The following is a 17,529-nucleotide window of genomic DNA, read 5'->3' as shown; positions in this document are numbered from 1 at the left end:
CAGGCAGCAGCGTGGTACTTCTTCCGCACCCCCATGGGTGTCCCACGTGCAAGAAGCCGGAAGGATGTCTTTGGGCTGCAAAGCACTAAACTGAGACATGCAGACCAAAGACAGATGCAGACGGAGAAGCTGGCACCAGTGGGGAGAGCATAGGCTGCGGAGTCGGGCGGGTCTGCAACCAGCCTAACTGCCGTGTGCTCACCCTGTCCCCTCACCTCTGTGGCCAAGTACACCGGGGACACTGGGGACGGCAGGGTCAATGCACCAGCCCTAAGATCACTGGAGCGTGGCCTCGTGCACATGGAGGGGGCACCAGGTGCCCCACAGCTCATGCATGGGCACTGGGAGCCTGGGCTTTCACTCTCTTTCTTGCATAGAAAGGCCTGTTGGGCGGGGCTGGTTTTGAGGCTGTTCCTACACCGCTGTCCATGAAGGAAGCAGCAGGTGTCACAACAGTGGGCTCTGGGCTGCCACACAGCCCCAGCCAAGGACTGGTGAGTTGCCCTTGAGCCCCAATGGCCAACAGTGGGCAGCGCCTGGTCCCAACACCCCAGGGTCCCGGCCAGCCCCGCAAAGCCAACAACATAGGGGAGAGAAGGTAAAATGAGGCCCTGCCTCCCACCCGTCACCCCACTTCTGCTGCCCCTGGCTCTGCCTGGCCTGTTGGGAGAGGCAGTGCAGGGTCTTGGAAAGGTCAGAAGGCGGGCAGGGCTCGGGGGGGGCCGACTCTGGGGACTCTGGGACTCCCGCCAGAACTCAGAGAGCCACGGGCACGGCACAGGCTGACTCCGCTCTTTCCCGGAGCAGTGCCCGCCTCTCAGGGCTACCTCTGCCCCAGGGGGAACTTCAGCACGGACTCAGGCCCGCACCCCTGCTGCACCCCGATCGCCTGCAGCGTGTTGTGAGCACGCATTTGCAGACAGCCGCTGTGGGCAGACGGTGGAGAGGGGTCCGAGGCTCCTGCAAGCCCACCCCGGGTGGCCGAAGAGACAAGTCTGGCCCACTTCCCATGGCAGCGCCGTGGGCCCACCCTCCTGGCGCCTCCCCTGCTCCCCGGCCGAGGAGGCAGAGGCGACCGGAAGCAGCACCAGCACATGCTGACGGGCAAGGAGCGCAGCGGCGGGGGGAGGCAACAGAAAACATATACATACTACAGGCAACGGGCACCGCAGGCCACATGAGCTCCTGCGCACGCGACCTCCGGCCTCGCGGGTCCACGTACAGTCCCACGTGGCTGAAGCAGAGCAGGAACTCCTCGCTCGCGAGCTCCGCGGCACAGAGGGCGTCAAAGGGCTGTTGTGAGAGGAACGCAAGCGAGGGGTCGCTGGGATTTACCAGGGTCAGAGCCTGCCCATCTCCCTGGGTGCTCAGCAGGGCGAACCCCGAGGGGTAGCCCACACAGAGCCTGTCCTTGAGCGGGGCCATCCACTGCACGGTGCCGGGGGCCACGAGCTCCGCGACCTTCCGGTGGAAAGGCTTCGTTCGCTGGACCTCGTAGTATAGGACCAGCCGCTTCACCGCCACGAACAGGCAGGTGGAGGTGCTCTTCTTCAGTGTCGCCGTCACCACGAGCTGGCAGCCCTTTGTTTCTGGGAGCTTGATGTCAACATTGCTCTCGGCGCCATCAAAAGCAGACCACGGGCAGAGGTGGACGTGGTGGTTCCGGCCGCAGAGCAGCACGGCAACTTTCTCTCTGGGAGCGAGCTCGATCTGGTACACCTTCTTGTAGTCCGCCACTCGGACGATCACTGTGGGGAGGACGGGGCGTGAGGCCAGGCACAGAGGGCGGGGGGCGCAGTGCCTCCACCTTGCTCCCAGACATCTGCTGATGAACCCCCGCCACTCCTTCCCTGTGCAGTCAGCCTGGCCTCTGTCACCTCACATGTGACCTCCTGTCCACTCATCAGAGGCCAGCAGCCCCTGTGTTGCAGCTGGGAAGCAAAGCACTGTCTCGAAGCTCAAGGGACCTTCAACCAACTAGGGAAGCACTCGCCCCGCCCTCGGCCCCCACAGGCCCCCAATCCTCCCAACACCCTCCCTGGGGCAGGGCCTGGACAGAGCAGTGCACCCCCCCTCCACGGTGTACCGGGTGCAGGGACACTGGCCTCTCTGGAGCAGAGCAGGCCCCGTGCTGTTCCAAGCCCCTTTGGCCCTGTCGAATCCCAACCCCCTCCTGTCCCCAGGCCCAGGGGGGTGAAGAGGGGGAGATGTGGGTGCTTTTGCTTTTTCTCACTGGGGAGAGTGAAATTTTAAATCTCCAGTAAAGGAAAAAGTCTCAGTGAGGTGCCAGCAGCCAGGACCAAAATGGACCCCATCCCCAGGGCGCTCTCCTAGCCTGGCTCGCTGCTCACCCCTCTCCTTGGAGAGCGGAGGCCACCCAACAGCCCACCCAGCACCATGCCCGTGGGCGGAAGCCACCCCCATCAGAGCCCTGCCCCCCGCCCCCAGCACATACCACGGACATGGCCGCTGTCAGACACCGACCTCATTGCAGACCGTTTTCCCTGGCTGCTGCCCCTCCCCCTTGTCATCAAGTTCCCTGAGGGGGCGACAGTCCCCCCACCCAGGGACGTCGTCTCCACCCTGCAAGTTCCCTGACGAGGCCCACTCACCATCTCGGGTCACCTCGATGACATAGAGCCCTTCCTCTAAGCCAACCGCGATCCTGTCGCCATCTGTGGAGGACATGAAGCCCATCAGCAGTCCACACAGACGGTCTGCTCTGTAGGGCCCGAGAGAATGCCCGGCTCCAACACCAGCACAGCGGGGGCCGCGCCCTCTTCCGCGTCCTCTGCGCCCCTCACAGGGCGGGGCCCGAGGCGCAGGCACGTACCCAGGATGGCGGCCGTGAGCACGGCTTTGATGAGGGGCAGCGAGCTGTCATAGGCCTCCTGCGGCACGTGCACCACCTGGTTCCGCAGGCGGTTCTTGTGCAGGATGGAGCGCAGGCCCTCCAGAATCCCCACCCACTTCCTCTTCTCGTTCTCGTTCTCTGTCAGAATGAGCAGTGAGCTGGTCTTAGAAGGGGTTCCTAAGAGGGAGGCTGTCACCTTCATGACGGAAGACAAGACAGGGAGAAGAGCTGTGAGTGACCGGACACCAGCAGGGCGCTGGCAAGGCTGCCATCGCCCTGGTGCAGGTGCCTGTTCCGAAGGGGCCTCTGACCCGTGCCCAGGGGGCCACTGGGCACAGGCCACCTGCAGCCCTAGCCAGGCCTCAGTCATCTCCGCTCTTGCCCGAACTGCGGGGCAATGCCCATGCTGAAGCTGCTTTCCTGAAGGATCTCATTTTAACTCAGGGAGTCTCAGAACACGGCCCAGACGAGGAATCTCCAATGAACGCCTGCTCCTGGGAGTGCCCCCGACACAGGGACACAGGGACAGCCTCAGCTGCTGCTGGGTGCACAGCAACGGCCGATCTCAGTGACGGCTGATCTTGGTGCCATACGCTAGAGGCACTGTCCGAATATGGACACAGCTTAATAACGATGATGGTAATGATGATGTCAACCGAAACTTGCCCGCGTTTACTAAAGCTCCCAGAGGAGGAGTGGGACGACTCTTCCCCCGACCCAGTCTCCTCACACCACCTCTAAGGCAACTGGGGGGTGGGGGGGCCGAGCTGCTCTGCCTAGGCCAGCCCAGCAGGCCTTCGTGTGCGGGGGCAGCAGGGTGTTCCCGCTGTGCTCCAGGTCCCGCCCAGCTAGTCACAGGCGGGGCCAGCCTCAGGCACGCTGTGGCTGGAGAGACTGGGGTGCAGTGTGCTGTGGGGGGCCGGGCCCCAGGGAGCGGGCAGCATGGCGTGCAGCGCGGAGTGGGCGCCCACGTGCGTGGAGGAATGTGGAGTGAGAAGGGAGGGTGGAGAAACAGCCCCACCACACACACTGGCCTCTCCTGCAGCACAGCGACACTCAGAAGAACTGTTGCATCTTAGCTGCGAGTTTTTATGAGTAACGAAATGTCTCCAAAAAGCAGGAAAGAACCATACCCTGAATATACACGGAACATCTCGGCGTGAAGCATGTATGACGTCAGAAGCCAGGACTGAGCTCACGGAGAGCGCCTCGTCCCTGTGGAGACACGGGGCGCTCAGCAGGCTGGGAAAGACGCCCGCACACCACCCTCCCGGACCGGCCACCTCTCGGGGAGGGGTGTTTTCAGGATCGTGTCCGTGCACGTGAGGTGGGCCCCATGCCTCTCTCTGCCTGGGTCAGAACCTGCTTCCACCGGCAGAGCCCACGGGCAACTCGGAAACCCCTAGGCACTTTGGGGTTACCCCGAGTCGGAGCCACACAGCTCCCACCCCTCGCAGCTTGTCCCCTGTGACAGACCCGCCGCCTCACTGTGCAGGCCCACGTGTGGCTACACCCAGGCGGTCCCTCGGCTGTCCCTCTGCTGCAAGAAGCTGAAACCTGCTGGTGACCGTGGGAGCCCCATTTCCAACCCACTCCAAACCTGGGGTTCGAGCCCGGCACATTGCCCTAGGGTGTCTGCCAGTGGCCCCTGCACAGCCAGACCAGGGCACACCGACACACACAGCCAAGGGCAAGTGGGATCCCCTGCGGACTCTCCAAAAGCACAGGCCCCCGCCGTCTGCCCCGCCTCAGGTGATGGGGAGTGGGAGCCGCTGTGCAGGGACTCAGACACAGGGCTGTCCTCCGGGGCGCCGCCCACGGCATCCCTCACCCCCCAGAATAGGGCTGGAGACTGAAGCTCAAGGCCGGGCCCCGACCCGAGCAGGCACCAGCACGTCCACCATGTCCCCACCCCACATGCTGTCCTGTGTGGCACCGGGGTGGGTGGCGAGGGAAGGGGGCTGGCCCGGCAGCAGCAGCAGCTCTGCACACCAGGCCCTGAGCCCACCATGCCTGTCTGTAACGGCATCGTTCTCACAACTGCCCTCCGCCCTCATCATGTCCATTTCACAAATGGGGAGCGAAGTCAAGAGCCACGGAGGAAGGAGTGCTTGGCTGCCGCTGAGTGTCTGCAGCCGGGAGGGCGTGGGACGGGTCGGAGGCGCCATCATGCAGCCTGGGGCTCAAGGCTGCGGCCACAAACTGGGGTACTTGTCAGGCACTGGAACACGCAACACATCTCTGGATGCTGTCTACTTGTTGGGGGGCACGTGGTTTTCTTACATCACACAACCATTTGGCAAACTGTTCAGTGCAAACCTACGGAGAGCAGCGCTTTCTGGCCTGCACCTGAAGTCCCTGTCGTGGACCAGAGCAGTGTCGGGGGTGGGGTGTGACTGAGATTAAAGGTCGTCAAGCAACAGACTCTCATTTCGTTGGAACACCGGTGGGGGGGCACACCGGCACACACCTGAGGTCCAGCACCTGGCTGGCGACCACTCCCGGCTGGGTGGACTTCCCCTCTGGCAGGTCATACAGGAAGAGCTTACAGTCGCAGACCACCGCGTAGGCCCGCTGCCAGCCCTTCTTCACCCCAGTCGGCTTTGGGACCTACAGTTGAAGAGGGGCTGTGTCACTGGGCCAGTGAGGCCAGTCCCAACCCTGCAAGAACAGCCCCTGAAGGGTTAGGCCGTGGGGGACGACCTGGTGAGGCCGCTGGGCACCTCCCGCTGCTGCAGAGCGTGGCCTCCCCACAGACCAGCTCTCGCCTGGCCCAGGCCAGGAAGGTCAGGGCGCTGCTGGGGAGGACACTCCACACCCAACAGGGGACCTGGGGACAAGGTGGACACCTCAGCACATGGGCAGCCTGGAAGAGCCGCAGCGGGCGGGAGCTGAAGACAAAAGGGCCCAGTGGTCTTCAGACGGCACCTGGAGCGAGCACCCCCTCGTCATGTGCACAGCCTGGAGGGGAGGACGGGCTGGCCCCCCAGGGTGGACGGGAGTCCTACCTTCACGTAACCCTTGTAGGCGGTCCCTATGCCACGTTGCACATCCACACCGAGGGGCCGCTTGGACTGCTCTGGAGGGACGGGGCACACCTGGGGAGCGCTGTCGCGGCAGGACACATGGCAGGCGAATGCGCACACTGCAACGAACCGATGTGGTCAGCCAACCACACCTGCGGCAGGCCCCCAGGACCCCACGCGGCAGCTCCTCGACACTCCCCGCCGAAACTCGAAACTCGGGGCCATGGGGGTGACCTCTTAGCGTGCCCTTGGGGCACAGCGAGGCCACAGGGCGACGTGCTATGGAAGACAGTCACACAGCTGGGTCTCTCACTCTCCCACATTGTGAAGTTTCAAACCCACCTGACTGGCCACGGTTTTGGTGACATACGGGGTGGGGGGGACAGGGTTGCCTCTGGCAGCCAATCAATAGGCTGGCCACGTTTAAGTTAATGACGGGGAAGGTGTGTGTGCCGGCACCAATGACCAGAAGACAGAGCTCTTCAGCAGAGCAGCCCCGCCCACCAGTTGAGGGTCTGAGGGTCGACTCTGGCCCAGCAGTCCTGGGCATCATGACCTGGCCACCTGCACTACATGGGTCACATCGCCCAATGTGAGGGCCACGATGGCCTGGGGCAAGGGCATAGCATGGGCTCAAAAAGCAGACAGTGGCTACAGTGGAAGGCCACTGTACGGGGGCGCTTTCCTCCAGGGGAAAAGAAAGCAGAATCTTGCTCTCTGCTCTGGCTGATTTTCTAAGGCAACTGTATACTGTGGTGTCCAACCCATGGGTCACATGTGGCCTAGGACGGCTATGAATGGGGCCCAACCCAAAACCGTAAATTTACTTAAAACCTTTTTTGTACTCATCAGTTTTTGTTAGTGTTTGTGCATTTAATGTATAACCCCAAATGATTCTTCTTTTTCCACTGCGGCCCAGAGACGCCAGAAGATTGGACACCCCTGGCACACAGTACGTCTGTGAGCCAGTAACAGAGGCCTCAGTCACCCTGGGCCAGAATGTCTGCCCACATGGTTTGGGCTCAGCTCTCAGCTCCCAGCCTCTCTGGAGCGCACCAGAGCTGACGAAGGAGGAGCTGCCCTGAGCCCGCTCCCCACCGGGCTTCACCGCAGACCCATCTGCCTTCAGGGACACCGCCCTCCTAGGAAGGCACCCGGCACAGCCCGCGGACACTCACCCTCACAGGCGTAGCCCTGGCGGATGAGGCCCACCATCAGTGAGGTGCAGTGGCTGCACTGCGTGGGGCTGGAGAAGGACCTGATGCCGAACTGGTGCGCTCTGGGCTGCAGGGAGAACGCCAGGAAGGTGAGCGTGCATTCTGCGAAGGGAGTCAAGTTCACGAGCAACTTGGGCACCGTCATGAAAGGTGGAGATGTGCAGTTTCACTCTGAGGTACGTGTGGTCCCGGGCCATGCACACCAACGCCTATGGGCTCAATACCCACCCAAGGAGCCAGAGCCGAAAAAATGTCACCATGCGTTTCCCTCAGAGAGAAGTCTGGCACGAACACGAGGTCGGCGGGCGGGCGGGTGGGAGCAGGGCTGCCACATGCTCTGGACCAAGCCCCTTACCTCCGAGAGGCTCCAGGGGGCCTCCCGGGGCCACGCGAGGGGCTGTGCTCTCACTTGGGGCAGCCCTCCTACTCGAAACCAGCAGACACGCAAGACACAAGCAGCAGCCCTGTTCCTAACAACGGGCGCAGAAAGGCCCTGCCCTTGCTAGGAGAGGGGCAGTGGGAGGTGCCCTATGTAACGTGGGGTGGGCGTCTGCAGGCTGGCACTGTGGAGCCAGGGAACAGGGTCCCAGTGGGACCCCGGCAGGAGGCAGGAGGGATCAGCACAGGACCAAGGGTGCAGCCCCCGACCCCTCACTGGGTGTCAAAGCCCCACAGCCGCACCACCCAGCTGTCTCAAACACACTCAAGTGTCTCATCTCTGGTTGGCCTGGCTGTCGAGGGCTAACACCCTAAAGGAAGCCAGAGTCTATTAAAAGGAAATAAAATCATCAGGCCCAACGCCAGCTAAGCTTGAGACTTGGACCTTGTGACGCCTGGAACGTTCTGATCTGTGTTGAGCCTGTGTGCACTGGTGTGCACAGCTTGCCAGACACATTTACGGAAAAGCACAATCATTAAGTGCACACTCAGCACAGTTCCATTCACGTTAAGGGGGGCACCGCCGGCCAGGTCTCTACGGCTCTAGGAGCTGAGGGGTGAAGGGGACAGACCTGGCAAAGAGACTCACTGGACACAGAACGGCAACCTGCAGAGGGGAGGTGGGTCTGGGGAATGGAGAAAGGGGCCTGGGGCTGGATGTGGACACTCCCCAGTGAGAACACGCTTGGGGAGCAGCGGCGTGATGAAGGAAACGCAGGGTCCTGACACTGCCCGGCCCACGTGCTGTAAGGACCAGTCTGTCGCCAGGGCGGACGGGCTGAGCTACTGTGTTTGTGAGAAGGATGCCTGCCTCGTCCACGCGGCAGTGCCCTTCCAGGAACCAGGAGGGCCCACGGGTGGGAGCGGGGCCTACCTTTGGTCCAGCCAGAGCGAGGGCCTGAGGGGCGGGTGGCCTCTGCGAAGCCCGAGCCGCGTCCTGGGAGACAAGCAGGGAGAGGTGAGTGCCGCCCCAGCGCTGCCGCCCCGCTTCTCTCTGGAAGGGGCCCACAAGGAGCAGCTTCGCACTCTGGACGCCCCTCGCTGTGGCAACACCGCCCCACCCTGCCCGTCTCGCTGGCACAGCAGCAGCGACACTGAAGGGCACTCGGGGCACAGACCCAGGGGCTCGAGGCGCGTCCCAGGGCAGCAGCCTTACTTCCTGCTGCTCGGTGCTCGCGGCCACAGGCGCCGCCTGGGACACTTCCGGCTTTGGGGCCTGTGTTTCTTGCTCACTGGCTGAGCCGGTCTGTGGGGAAAAAGGCAGAGAAAGAGTTGGCTAAAACAGGTCACTCTGCAGAGTTCAAACCCTAATGATGTGTTTTTTTCCTAAAAAGTGCATCCCCACCCTGGCTGGTGTAGCTCAGTGGATTGAGTGCAGGCTGCGAACCAAAGGGTCGCTGGTTCAATTCCCAGTCAGGGTCATGTGAGAGCAATCGAAGTACCCCTCACATTGATATTTCTCTTCCTTTCTTTCTCCCTCCCTCCTCCTCTCTCTAAAAGTGAATAAATAAAAACTAAAACATAAAAATACAAAGTACACCTCCTTAAGGACCTGATGTCCCAGCACGAGTTCCTATACCCGTGGCACCAGGTGGTCGGCCCGCCCCCACTCACTGTGCACTGCAGCCCTTGGCGTCCTAAGCCTGGCACGTGACTGCTGGCCTGGTGGCCTCTGAGGAGGCACAGCTGGGCATCGGCAAAGGCGGAGGTCACCTGGCCTCATCTCGCCTGCAGCCCGCACCCTGCACCCCCTCCCCATTTACAGGGAAGGAAGGGGAAAAGGCCGGCCCTCTGAGGTCAGTCACAGGTGGTTCTGTCTGTAGCTTCTTAGCCTCACTGCAGGGACCAAGAGGAAACTCCTACATCAGCAGAGGTCTGTGGGCCTCCAACCGGAAGGGCTTCCCAGGAAGGTTTATGACAGGGAAGCAATGTTGTGTTCTAACAACTCAAATGAATTACCTAATCTGAAATTGAAGCTAAAGCTTTGAAGCTAATTTAAAGCTAAAGCTGCATTCTAAAACCACTTAAAATTGACCACATTTTAACAAGTAGCCCTGGAACTAACACCGCTCCATCCAAGACTACTGCCACGTCCACCGATGCTCACACCCTGTTCCCGTGGGTGGGAGTTTCATAAACACTGGCGCTTTGCCGGGACACAGATGCGCAAGAAGGTGCCCGTTTACAGCTGTACCTGTGCCCCAGAGGAAAGCCCACCCAGCCCGATCAGAGAAACACTCTGCAACAGCTGCAGCTGATCGGCGGCTCCTGCAAACCCCGCACACAACCGCGCTGCCAGCTCCGGACAGATCTGCAACACACTGCACGAGGGAGAGGCCGGTCAGTCAGCTAACAAAGCAGGCTGACCGAGGAAGCAAATTTCTCCCGTAAACAGGTACACTGAATACGCTGGAGCTCTATCTTTAGAAAAATGAACAGAAAAAAATGCAAGAAACTTAATTTCTACCACGTAACAGCCCCGCCGGTTTCATGCAGTTGCTGGCTGATCGGAAGGATGCAAACTGAGGGAGGCGGCGCCCCCACCGAGCCACGGGGCACAGCCGCACGGGCACCAGGGGCTGACTTCCTCCCCAGTGGCTGGCGGACAGGGTGGGGAGACACAGCACCCCCGCCCCAGGAACAACCCGTGTGAGGGCCTGATTTCATCTCGTGGCAGAAGGTGCCTAGTTCCAAACGTGCCAAATGTGGGCAGGGGGCCAAACTTCTGAAAGATGATCCTCCAGTCCGGCCCACTCCCTAACCGACCCCACTCTGACCGAGGGTACACTTTCCACTAAGTAAATGTCCTTTCTCCTCAAAACAGAGTTGTTCAAGAACAACTGAAATTAGCCACGAAAAGGCAAGTGCGCTGGCTGCAGACGGTGAGGGACAGACCTCGGCCCCCACCTGCAGGCTGCAGCCCCATCCAGTGATGGAGGGTCCCGGCCAGAAGCCACCTGCAGAGAGACGGCCACTCTGTCCCCTGACATCACAGAGAAGCCGCCTGCCGCCTTCCTGGCTGTCGCCCCCCAGTTAACAGTCCCAGTCTTCGGCCACCGCAGAGGGGTCAGGCCCTGCAGTGGCAGACAAGGCAGGCAAGGGCAGCAAGAAGCTGTGACCGAATGTGAGAGGGAGGCTTGCGATGTACCACTAAGTTCCTGCATCTGCTTCTCATAAATGGAGGACACAAGAGAAGACAGACACAGCCAATCTCACCAACACTGTTTCAGCAGACGAATGGAACAGGTGTGCGCCCAGAAGGATGTGCGCAAACCTGTGTGGGTTTTGTAGAAACAGACCTAGGCAAGAGTTAGCCCGCTGGCGAAGGCTGCTGACCACCCCTGGGGGGGCCTGTCCTGGGGCGAGGCCTGCACATCCCTCCTCAACCAATGAGCAAAGTCAGTATGGCCAACCCTGGTGGGCGGCTTCCACGGGGCGTGGGGTCCACACCCTTCCTGGGCAGAGTTCCCACCAGACGTCCGGCCTGGACCTACCCCAGGGAACAGCAGACAGACCCAAACTGCTGGACACTGCACGGGACAACTGGTCTGGACATAATGAAAACACCCATGTCCCAAAGGGACAGGGGAGGTGGGGGCACCCTGCCTTCCCAACAGGACAAGCCCACCGGTGTGGCCCTGAGCTCTGGCTGGACCCAGAGCTGGTCAGTGCCTACTGTGTACACGACAAGGACGTCATCGTCAGGCAGGGTGGCTGGGACCTGAGGACACACAGTCCGAAGTAACCCGCATCACTGGGGCCCACCACTCAATGCCAGCTGGCTTCGGGAAGGTCTGTGTGTGCTGGGGGACAGCGGGGACACACTCATGGCACGAGGCCAGATGAGATGCCGGTGCTCACCGGATGGTTCCTTCGACTTCACCCCATGCCCAAAGTTTTCTAAGTAAAAAGTAGGAAAACCCATAAAAACAAAGAGTTCCCAGAGGTCCCAGGAATGCGCTCCACTTCCATGACTTTAACCCGTCCTGCTGTGGAGGGCTGCCGGCGAGGGACCCACTGCTGCTCTGTCCTGCCGGCGAGGGGCCCGCTGCTGCTCTGTCCTGCTGTGCAGGGACCCACTGCTGTTCTGTCCTGCTGTGCAGGGACCCACTGCTGCTCTGTCCTGCCGGCGAGGGGCCCGCTGCTGTTCTGTCCTGCCGGCGAGGGGCCCGCTGCTGCTCTGTCCTGCCGGCGAGGGGCCCGCTGCTGCTCTGTCCTGCCGGCGAGGGGCCCGCTGTTGCTCTGTCCTGCCGGCGAGGGGCCTGCTGCTGCTCTGTCCTGCTGTGCAGGGACCCACTGCTGTTCTGTCCTGCTGTGCAGGGACCCACTGCTGTTCTGTCCTGCCGGCGAGGGGCCCGCTGCTGCTCTGTCCTGCTGTGCAGGGACCCACTGCTGTTCTGTCCTGCTGTGCAGGGACCCACTGCTGTTCTGTCCTGCTGTGCAGGGACCCACTGCTGCTCTGTCCTGCCGGCGAGGGGCCCACTGCTGCTCTGGACAAGAGGAAAGCCTGCCACACCCCCACGGCCAACCCTTCCCTCACGACGACGCTCCCGAGGGCAGAACCCACCAACCACATGGCCGCCCGCCCCCACCCAGGTGTCTCGGCAGGACTCTCTCAGGAGCTGCCTTCTTCCACCCCTAAGGGAGCCCACCGGCAGGGCCCTGCAGGGGTCGCCCCAAGGAGGCCGCTCTGACCCGGCCCTCCTCTGCTGCAGCGGGAGGGTCTGCACGTGACGCCCAGCATTCCCTGCTCTGGCAGAGGCCCGGGCAGACGGCCTCCCCGAAGGACGTCCCCCACTGCACACTTCCTGGACCGACCTTCACTCAACTCAGGGGGGCCTCTCCCCACGCATTCCCAGTACCTGAGCGCCTACAACCCACACACCTGGCACCGGGTCAAGTGGCAGGGTCGACGGCAGGGTCAGCGTGACGGAGGCAGAGAGCCCAGCGCTGACGCACTGCTAAGTCTGCGGCCCTGCTCCCTCTGCAAGAACAGTTACTCACGCGGAACGCCAGGTCGTGGGCCAGAGGCGCAGCGTTGAAGTACTCGAAGACGGAGTCCTGGAGATCTGGGAGTTTGAGTCCTGTGAGAAAGAAGCCTCGAGTCAGGGCACAAACGTCCAAGAATGTCCTGCACTGAGACGGGGAGGCTCGCCATCTCCGACAGGCGGATGAGACTACCCAGCCCCAGACAAGTGAGGGAAGAGCACGCTGTGGAGCGTGAACAAAGACTGTCTCAGAAATCTCCGAGGAGGAGGGGTGGCGGGAGGCGCTCTGCCAGAGCACCAAGAAGCAGACCCACGAACGGCAATGGAGACGGGGGACGGGGGACCCAGAGCCAGACCAAGGGGCGTGGCCAGCTCGTGAGTGGGAAGGGCGCTGGGGAGGCTGGAGCTTTTTAACAACTGGCACTGGACAAAAAGCTCGCCGCAGGACAAAGGCGCACTGGGCCCGTTCCCCAATCCGCACATCAGCACAGCCTCCTCGTGGATCCATCAGGAAGCTGCACTTTAAAAAGCGAAGCCACACGAGTGGCAGAGAAAACAAGGGTGAATGATCCGGACAACTGGGGATGCGGGAGTGTTTCCCTGCGACTCAGAGGGGAAAATTTGACACACACACAAAATTTTTAAAAAAACTTTATGCGCCCCCCTCCAGAATCATTAAAGACAACTGGCAAGAATATCTGCAACTTCTGTCAAACACAGGCTGTAATCCTCCATAAAGCTTCTGAGGATCAAGAAAAAGACTTAACGACTTGTAGTGTTTCAAATGGGCAAACTCACACACACATAAGTCACAGGTTAAGGAGCACAAATGGCCCCACACACCCAGAAAGATGCTCCGCCTCACTCAGGACACGAAAATGCACACCAGGTCCACGCCGCGGTGCCGCCCTGGCCAGGGTGTTTGGCCACACCTGGCAGGCAGGCGAGGCCTCGGGCAGGACTCCGCACTGTGGCAGGGACGCAGACGTGCTGGCGTCTGCAGCAGAGGCCAGCAACACCGAGGTGCAGGCCGACCCTTAGACTGGCAGTCCATGTCTGGGTGTCGGTCCCCAAAACAGAGAAAAACAAAAGAGGCCACACATGGGCCGGGTATGCACTGCGAGCTCTGGGACAGCGAAGGTGGAGGGGCCGACACCCAGCCCCCAGGGCTGGCACAGGGCGAGCTGAGGGCGTGAACTCTCACTACACTCCCGAGAGTCTGCTCTGTTCTCAAGACAAGAGAAAGGAAGGACCAGAAACCGGGGGTAACTTTGGGGAGGGGATCGTTCTGAATTTTGGCTCTGGGATGAGTAAGTGCTTTCTTTATATAACTAAAACTATTAAACCTAAAAGAAATTAAATGCAAAATAAAACCATTTCATTAAAACAGGTTTAAACTTAAAAAATGCAAAAACTTGTAATTTTAATTTACCAGTATCTGCTCTAAACTTTTCTTCTATCTTCTTCTTCAAAACTTCCATTTCTTCTAATAGCTCTCTATTTTTGGCCTCCGAATCCTTCAGTTTACTAAAATAATAAAACAGCGGCTTTAGGTGAGCAAAGAGCAGGTCATCCACGTGCTGGTTCCGAGTGCAGGTGGTGGGGGCAGGGGCTGGTCTACGGGGACAGTGCTGGAATGGGGCTGGCCTCCACAAACACTGCTGGACAGACCCGTGGGCCACCCTGAGCCAGCCTGTCCGCTTAGCACACTGTGCACCGTACACACGTCAGCATTATGAACAAGGACTTTGAAACGTCCTTGTTCTCATGGAGTTTTGGACATTCCTGATCTCTTTGGGGACAAATCACAAATCCTCTGTCATCTGAGGACACTCGGCCTGGGTGGCTCAGCCATCAGGCCCGGAAGTGCTCCACTGTGGGCAAGATGCTGGGCTGACACCTGCTGAGTGAGGTGTGGTCTGCCTAAACGCGGACATCTCGTGGTCTGGGTTTTCATGGAGGGGACACAGCCAGTTTGCTGAGGTCACCCGCCTGCCAGGCCTCCAGCAGCAGTCCCAGCCCAGCCTCCAGGGGGTCTGCAGTCAGGTCCTGGCCCTGCCCCGTGACTGGGTGGCACCTGCCTGCACCTCAGCCCATCACTCTAAGTGCGGGGAGTGAGACTGCAGGCCACGAGAACAGCTCTGGCACGCGTGAGGCCCAGCTCCTGTGCAGAACCAGGCAGCAGAACCAGCACCTTTCAAAGGAGAGGTTCATGTCCTTGACCTTCCTCAGCTCCTCCTGAACCAGCTGCTTGGCCCGGATCTCAGCCTCAAGAGCAGACTGCAGCTCCAGCCGCGCGGACATGTCCAGCTTCTGACTGCGGCGCACCTTCCAAAGCGGATCCTGCAGACATCAGTTCAGACGATGAGAACACACTGTAAGCCACCCATGTAACAATTCTTTTTCTGACTTTCAACTTTTTTCATCATACTCAGATATTGCCTCTCAAATGTTAACAAAGTCCACCGTGTCTGATTTTCTTTTTTATGGCCTTTAATCTTTCTTAGGGGGTTTCTAAAGAATTCACTTATTTACGTTTTTAGACTAACATGGGTCCACCAGACTCTCACAAACCTAAGATGCATTATGGGACCCTTTCTATCTTATTTTCCCACATCCTGAAACATTTGCTATTTCTTCGTCCTAGGAATTACGTCGCTCTTTGCCGACTGCTCCCCCTCAGAACACGGAAGCAGGGTGGGGTGCGGGAGTGGGCGCCGCCACGCAGGCACCCACCCAAGTGCGGCTCCTCAACTCTCAGGAGAGTAAAGGCCTGTGGAAGCACTGTTTTTAAGGTCTTCCCTGAGCAGAGCTGAAAGTTCCCATTCTCCTTACACCGCAGTGAGGAGAAGGAAGCGAACAGGGGCACACTCCCCAGTCGTCAGTCAGAAGGGGGGGCAGGACAGAGGGCGACTCTGGAGACACAGTGACCTCAGTCGAGGTGGGGAAATCTCAGGGGCCTGCCGACGACTACGTCCTGGGTGGCTGTGTGTGAGGATCCGTGAGCGCGTAGCACACCGCTGGGGAGAAGGGAAGTGTGTCCTCGTCCCAGCTGCCCTCAGCAGGGCGCATTTACACAGCATCTTGCAACGAGAGCTCAGAAACGCCGTCTCACTAACAGGCCCTGGGCCGGCACTCTGTCCTCCTCTCTGAGGCTTGTGCGCACACGTCATTCACTGTCGTTCCTAAAGGCACCGTGTACGTAAACATGACCGGACTAAAACAGCTAAAACTCACTGATCACTCTAAGGGGTGTTCACACACCGACAATCTAAAAATCAACACCGTTTCCGATCCCCGGGCCAAAGCATGGTTTTAAAGAGTACCCAGAGAAACTGAGACGAGGGGGAACTGGGCTGATGGGGTCCCGCGCAGCCCCAAGCTCGCCACACTCCCCGGTGCTCGAAACGCAGGCCGCTGGCCGGTGGCTCGGGTGAGCCACTCGACCCCTTGAGGGCAGACCCTGTGCAGCTCCCTGGCGCCCGCTCTGGAGCTGAAGCTTGGTGGTCACAGTGAAACGACTCATGCACGGAGGCTGATCTCCCGGGAACGATGCTGGCGTTCCACAAACTGGCCTTTCCCACCAGAAGGGCCAGCATGGCGTTTAACCACAGAGGCCCCTGGTGACAAGAACGTGGCTGCAGGACAAGACCCACCAGTGTCCTTGAGCCCAGGCTGCAGCTCCTCAAGGCCTCCAGCTCTTCCGTCATCTTGGAAGCAAGAGCCTGAAGATAGCCACGCGCGTCTTTCTCGTCGCTGACCCTGCAGGAGGGAGCGTGGGTGAGTGTCCAGGGCCCAGAGAGGAGGGGTGTGTCTTGCCCCCTCAGGCCCCAGGGCCCCAGGAGCCTATCACCAGACAGCAGTCGCCCAGGAGTGCCCTCGGGCAGAGACTGGTCCCCACCCTCTCCTCTGGTCTCCCGTCCTTGGGTGGCATTTTGCGGAAGCTGCACCCCGCCCCAAGGACAGCATGCACCCCTGCACAGCCTGACCCCCAGCTTCAGCGACTGGGGGGTGCTGTTTCTCCGCCTTCATCCAATGTGAAGGCTGCTGCCAGAACTGCGCCCCCAGACCTCAGCGGTCGGGGGACACAGTGGTGAGACCTGTGCCCAGCCCCCAGAGCACATAGGACAGGCGTGGAGAGGTGGCGGCAGGACCTGGGGGGCCTGCAGGTGCCCCCTGCCCCCCCCCCCCCGGGCCCGGCCTGCACGCACCACTGGATGATCTCGGCGATCTGGGCTTCCCAGTGGGCCACCGACTCCTTCTTGGCTGCCAGGTCCTGCAGCTCGTCCTCCAGCTGTCTGTTCTGGGCTGTGAGTTTGTCCACAAAGGAGCAGAGCTGAAATGACACAAGTGTGACGCACGTGTCACATGGCGCCCTGTACAGAGGCCACCGTTAAAACTATGAGTACTTCTGAAGACTTAAAGTTTCCTTCAACTAAGTCCAGGTCACGGACTTCCGATTGTACTTAAGTCGCATTTCAATGACGATCTGAACTTGAGAGAGAAAACAGAGCCAATGATTTGGGGTAATTAGTGCTTTCAACCTAATGCAAACATCCCACTTGAAAGATCAAACACCTCACTACTTCATTTAAGTCTTTGTTAAACGTTAATTTTAAGAAGCGGGGATACTGATTTGTTGTTCCACTTATCTATCCACTGGCTGCTTCTTGTATGTGCCCTGGTCAGACTTTGAACCCTCAACCTTGGCGTACCCGGATGATGCTCCAGCCAACTGAGCTACTGGCCAGGGACCTATTACCTCATTTGGAAATAAAAATCTTTAAAACGCCGCACTTCCCACACACGAGAGAGAAAACGGCACAGCTTCCCCGAAGGACAGCCTGGACGTGCGCCTTACCCGCTCCTTCTCGGCGGTTAGCTGCCTGTGCTCCTCACGAAGCGAGGCCCTCTCGCGCTCGTGCTGGTCTCGGACGGCGCCCACGGCCTCCTCCAGCTCGCTGTGCCTGAGGAGGGCGGGGCCACACGCTCAGCCCGCCGCCCGG

At 60.1% G+C, this 17,529-nt stretch overlaps 1 protein-coding gene across 2 annotated transcripts in view; it reads right to left on the bottom strand.

Moving 5' to 3' along the window:
• Positions 1 to 17,529, bottom strand: part of CDC42BPB (CDC42 binding protein kinase beta) — an 82,329-nt gene that overhangs the window by 7,221 nt on the left and 57,579 nt on the right. For both annotated transcript variants that reach the window (XM_037031700.1, XM_037031701.1), the window contains exons 16-30: positions 17,385 to 17,490; positions 16,735 to 16,859; positions 16,180 to 16,285; positions 14,718 to 14,866; positions 13,956 to 14,050; positions 12,540 to 12,619; positions 8,692 to 8,781; positions 8,410 to 8,472; positions 7,059 to 7,164; positions 5,863 to 5,999; positions 5,325 to 5,464; positions 3,988 to 4,069; positions 2,834 to 3,050; positions 2,613 to 2,675; positions 1,152 to 1,748 (exon numbers count right to left, since the gene is read on the bottom strand). In XM_037031700.1, the coding sequence (XP_036887595.1) occupies positions 1,152 to 1,748; positions 2,613 to 2,675; positions 2,834 to 3,050; positions 3,988 to 4,069; positions 5,325 to 5,464; positions 5,863 to 5,999; positions 7,059 to 7,164; positions 8,410 to 8,472; positions 8,692 to 8,781; positions 12,540 to 12,619; positions 13,956 to 14,050; positions 14,718 to 14,866; positions 16,180 to 16,285; positions 16,735 to 16,859; positions 17,385 to 17,490 (2,156 nt within the window). The remainder of the gene's footprint in view (positions 1 to 1,151; positions 1,749 to 2,612; positions 2,676 to 2,833; positions 3,051 to 3,987; positions 4,070 to 5,324; positions 5,465 to 5,862; positions 6,000 to 7,058; positions 7,165 to 8,409; positions 8,473 to 8,691; positions 8,782 to 12,539; positions 12,620 to 13,955; positions 14,051 to 14,717; positions 14,867 to 16,179; positions 16,286 to 16,734; positions 16,860 to 17,384; positions 17,491 to 17,529) is intronic.

This window comes from Sturnira hondurensis, unplaced genomic scaffold (assembly GCF_014824575.4).
Source record: "Sturnira hondurensis isolate 20B ecotype Veracruz unplaced genomic scaffold, ASM1482457v3 Scaffold0021143, whole genome shotgun sequence".
Classification (NCBI taxonomy): Eukaryota; Metazoa; Chordata; class Mammalia; order Chiroptera; family Phyllostomidae; genus Sturnira; species Sturnira hondurensis.
This window is presented reverse-complemented; position numbering and strand designations above follow the sequence as displayed.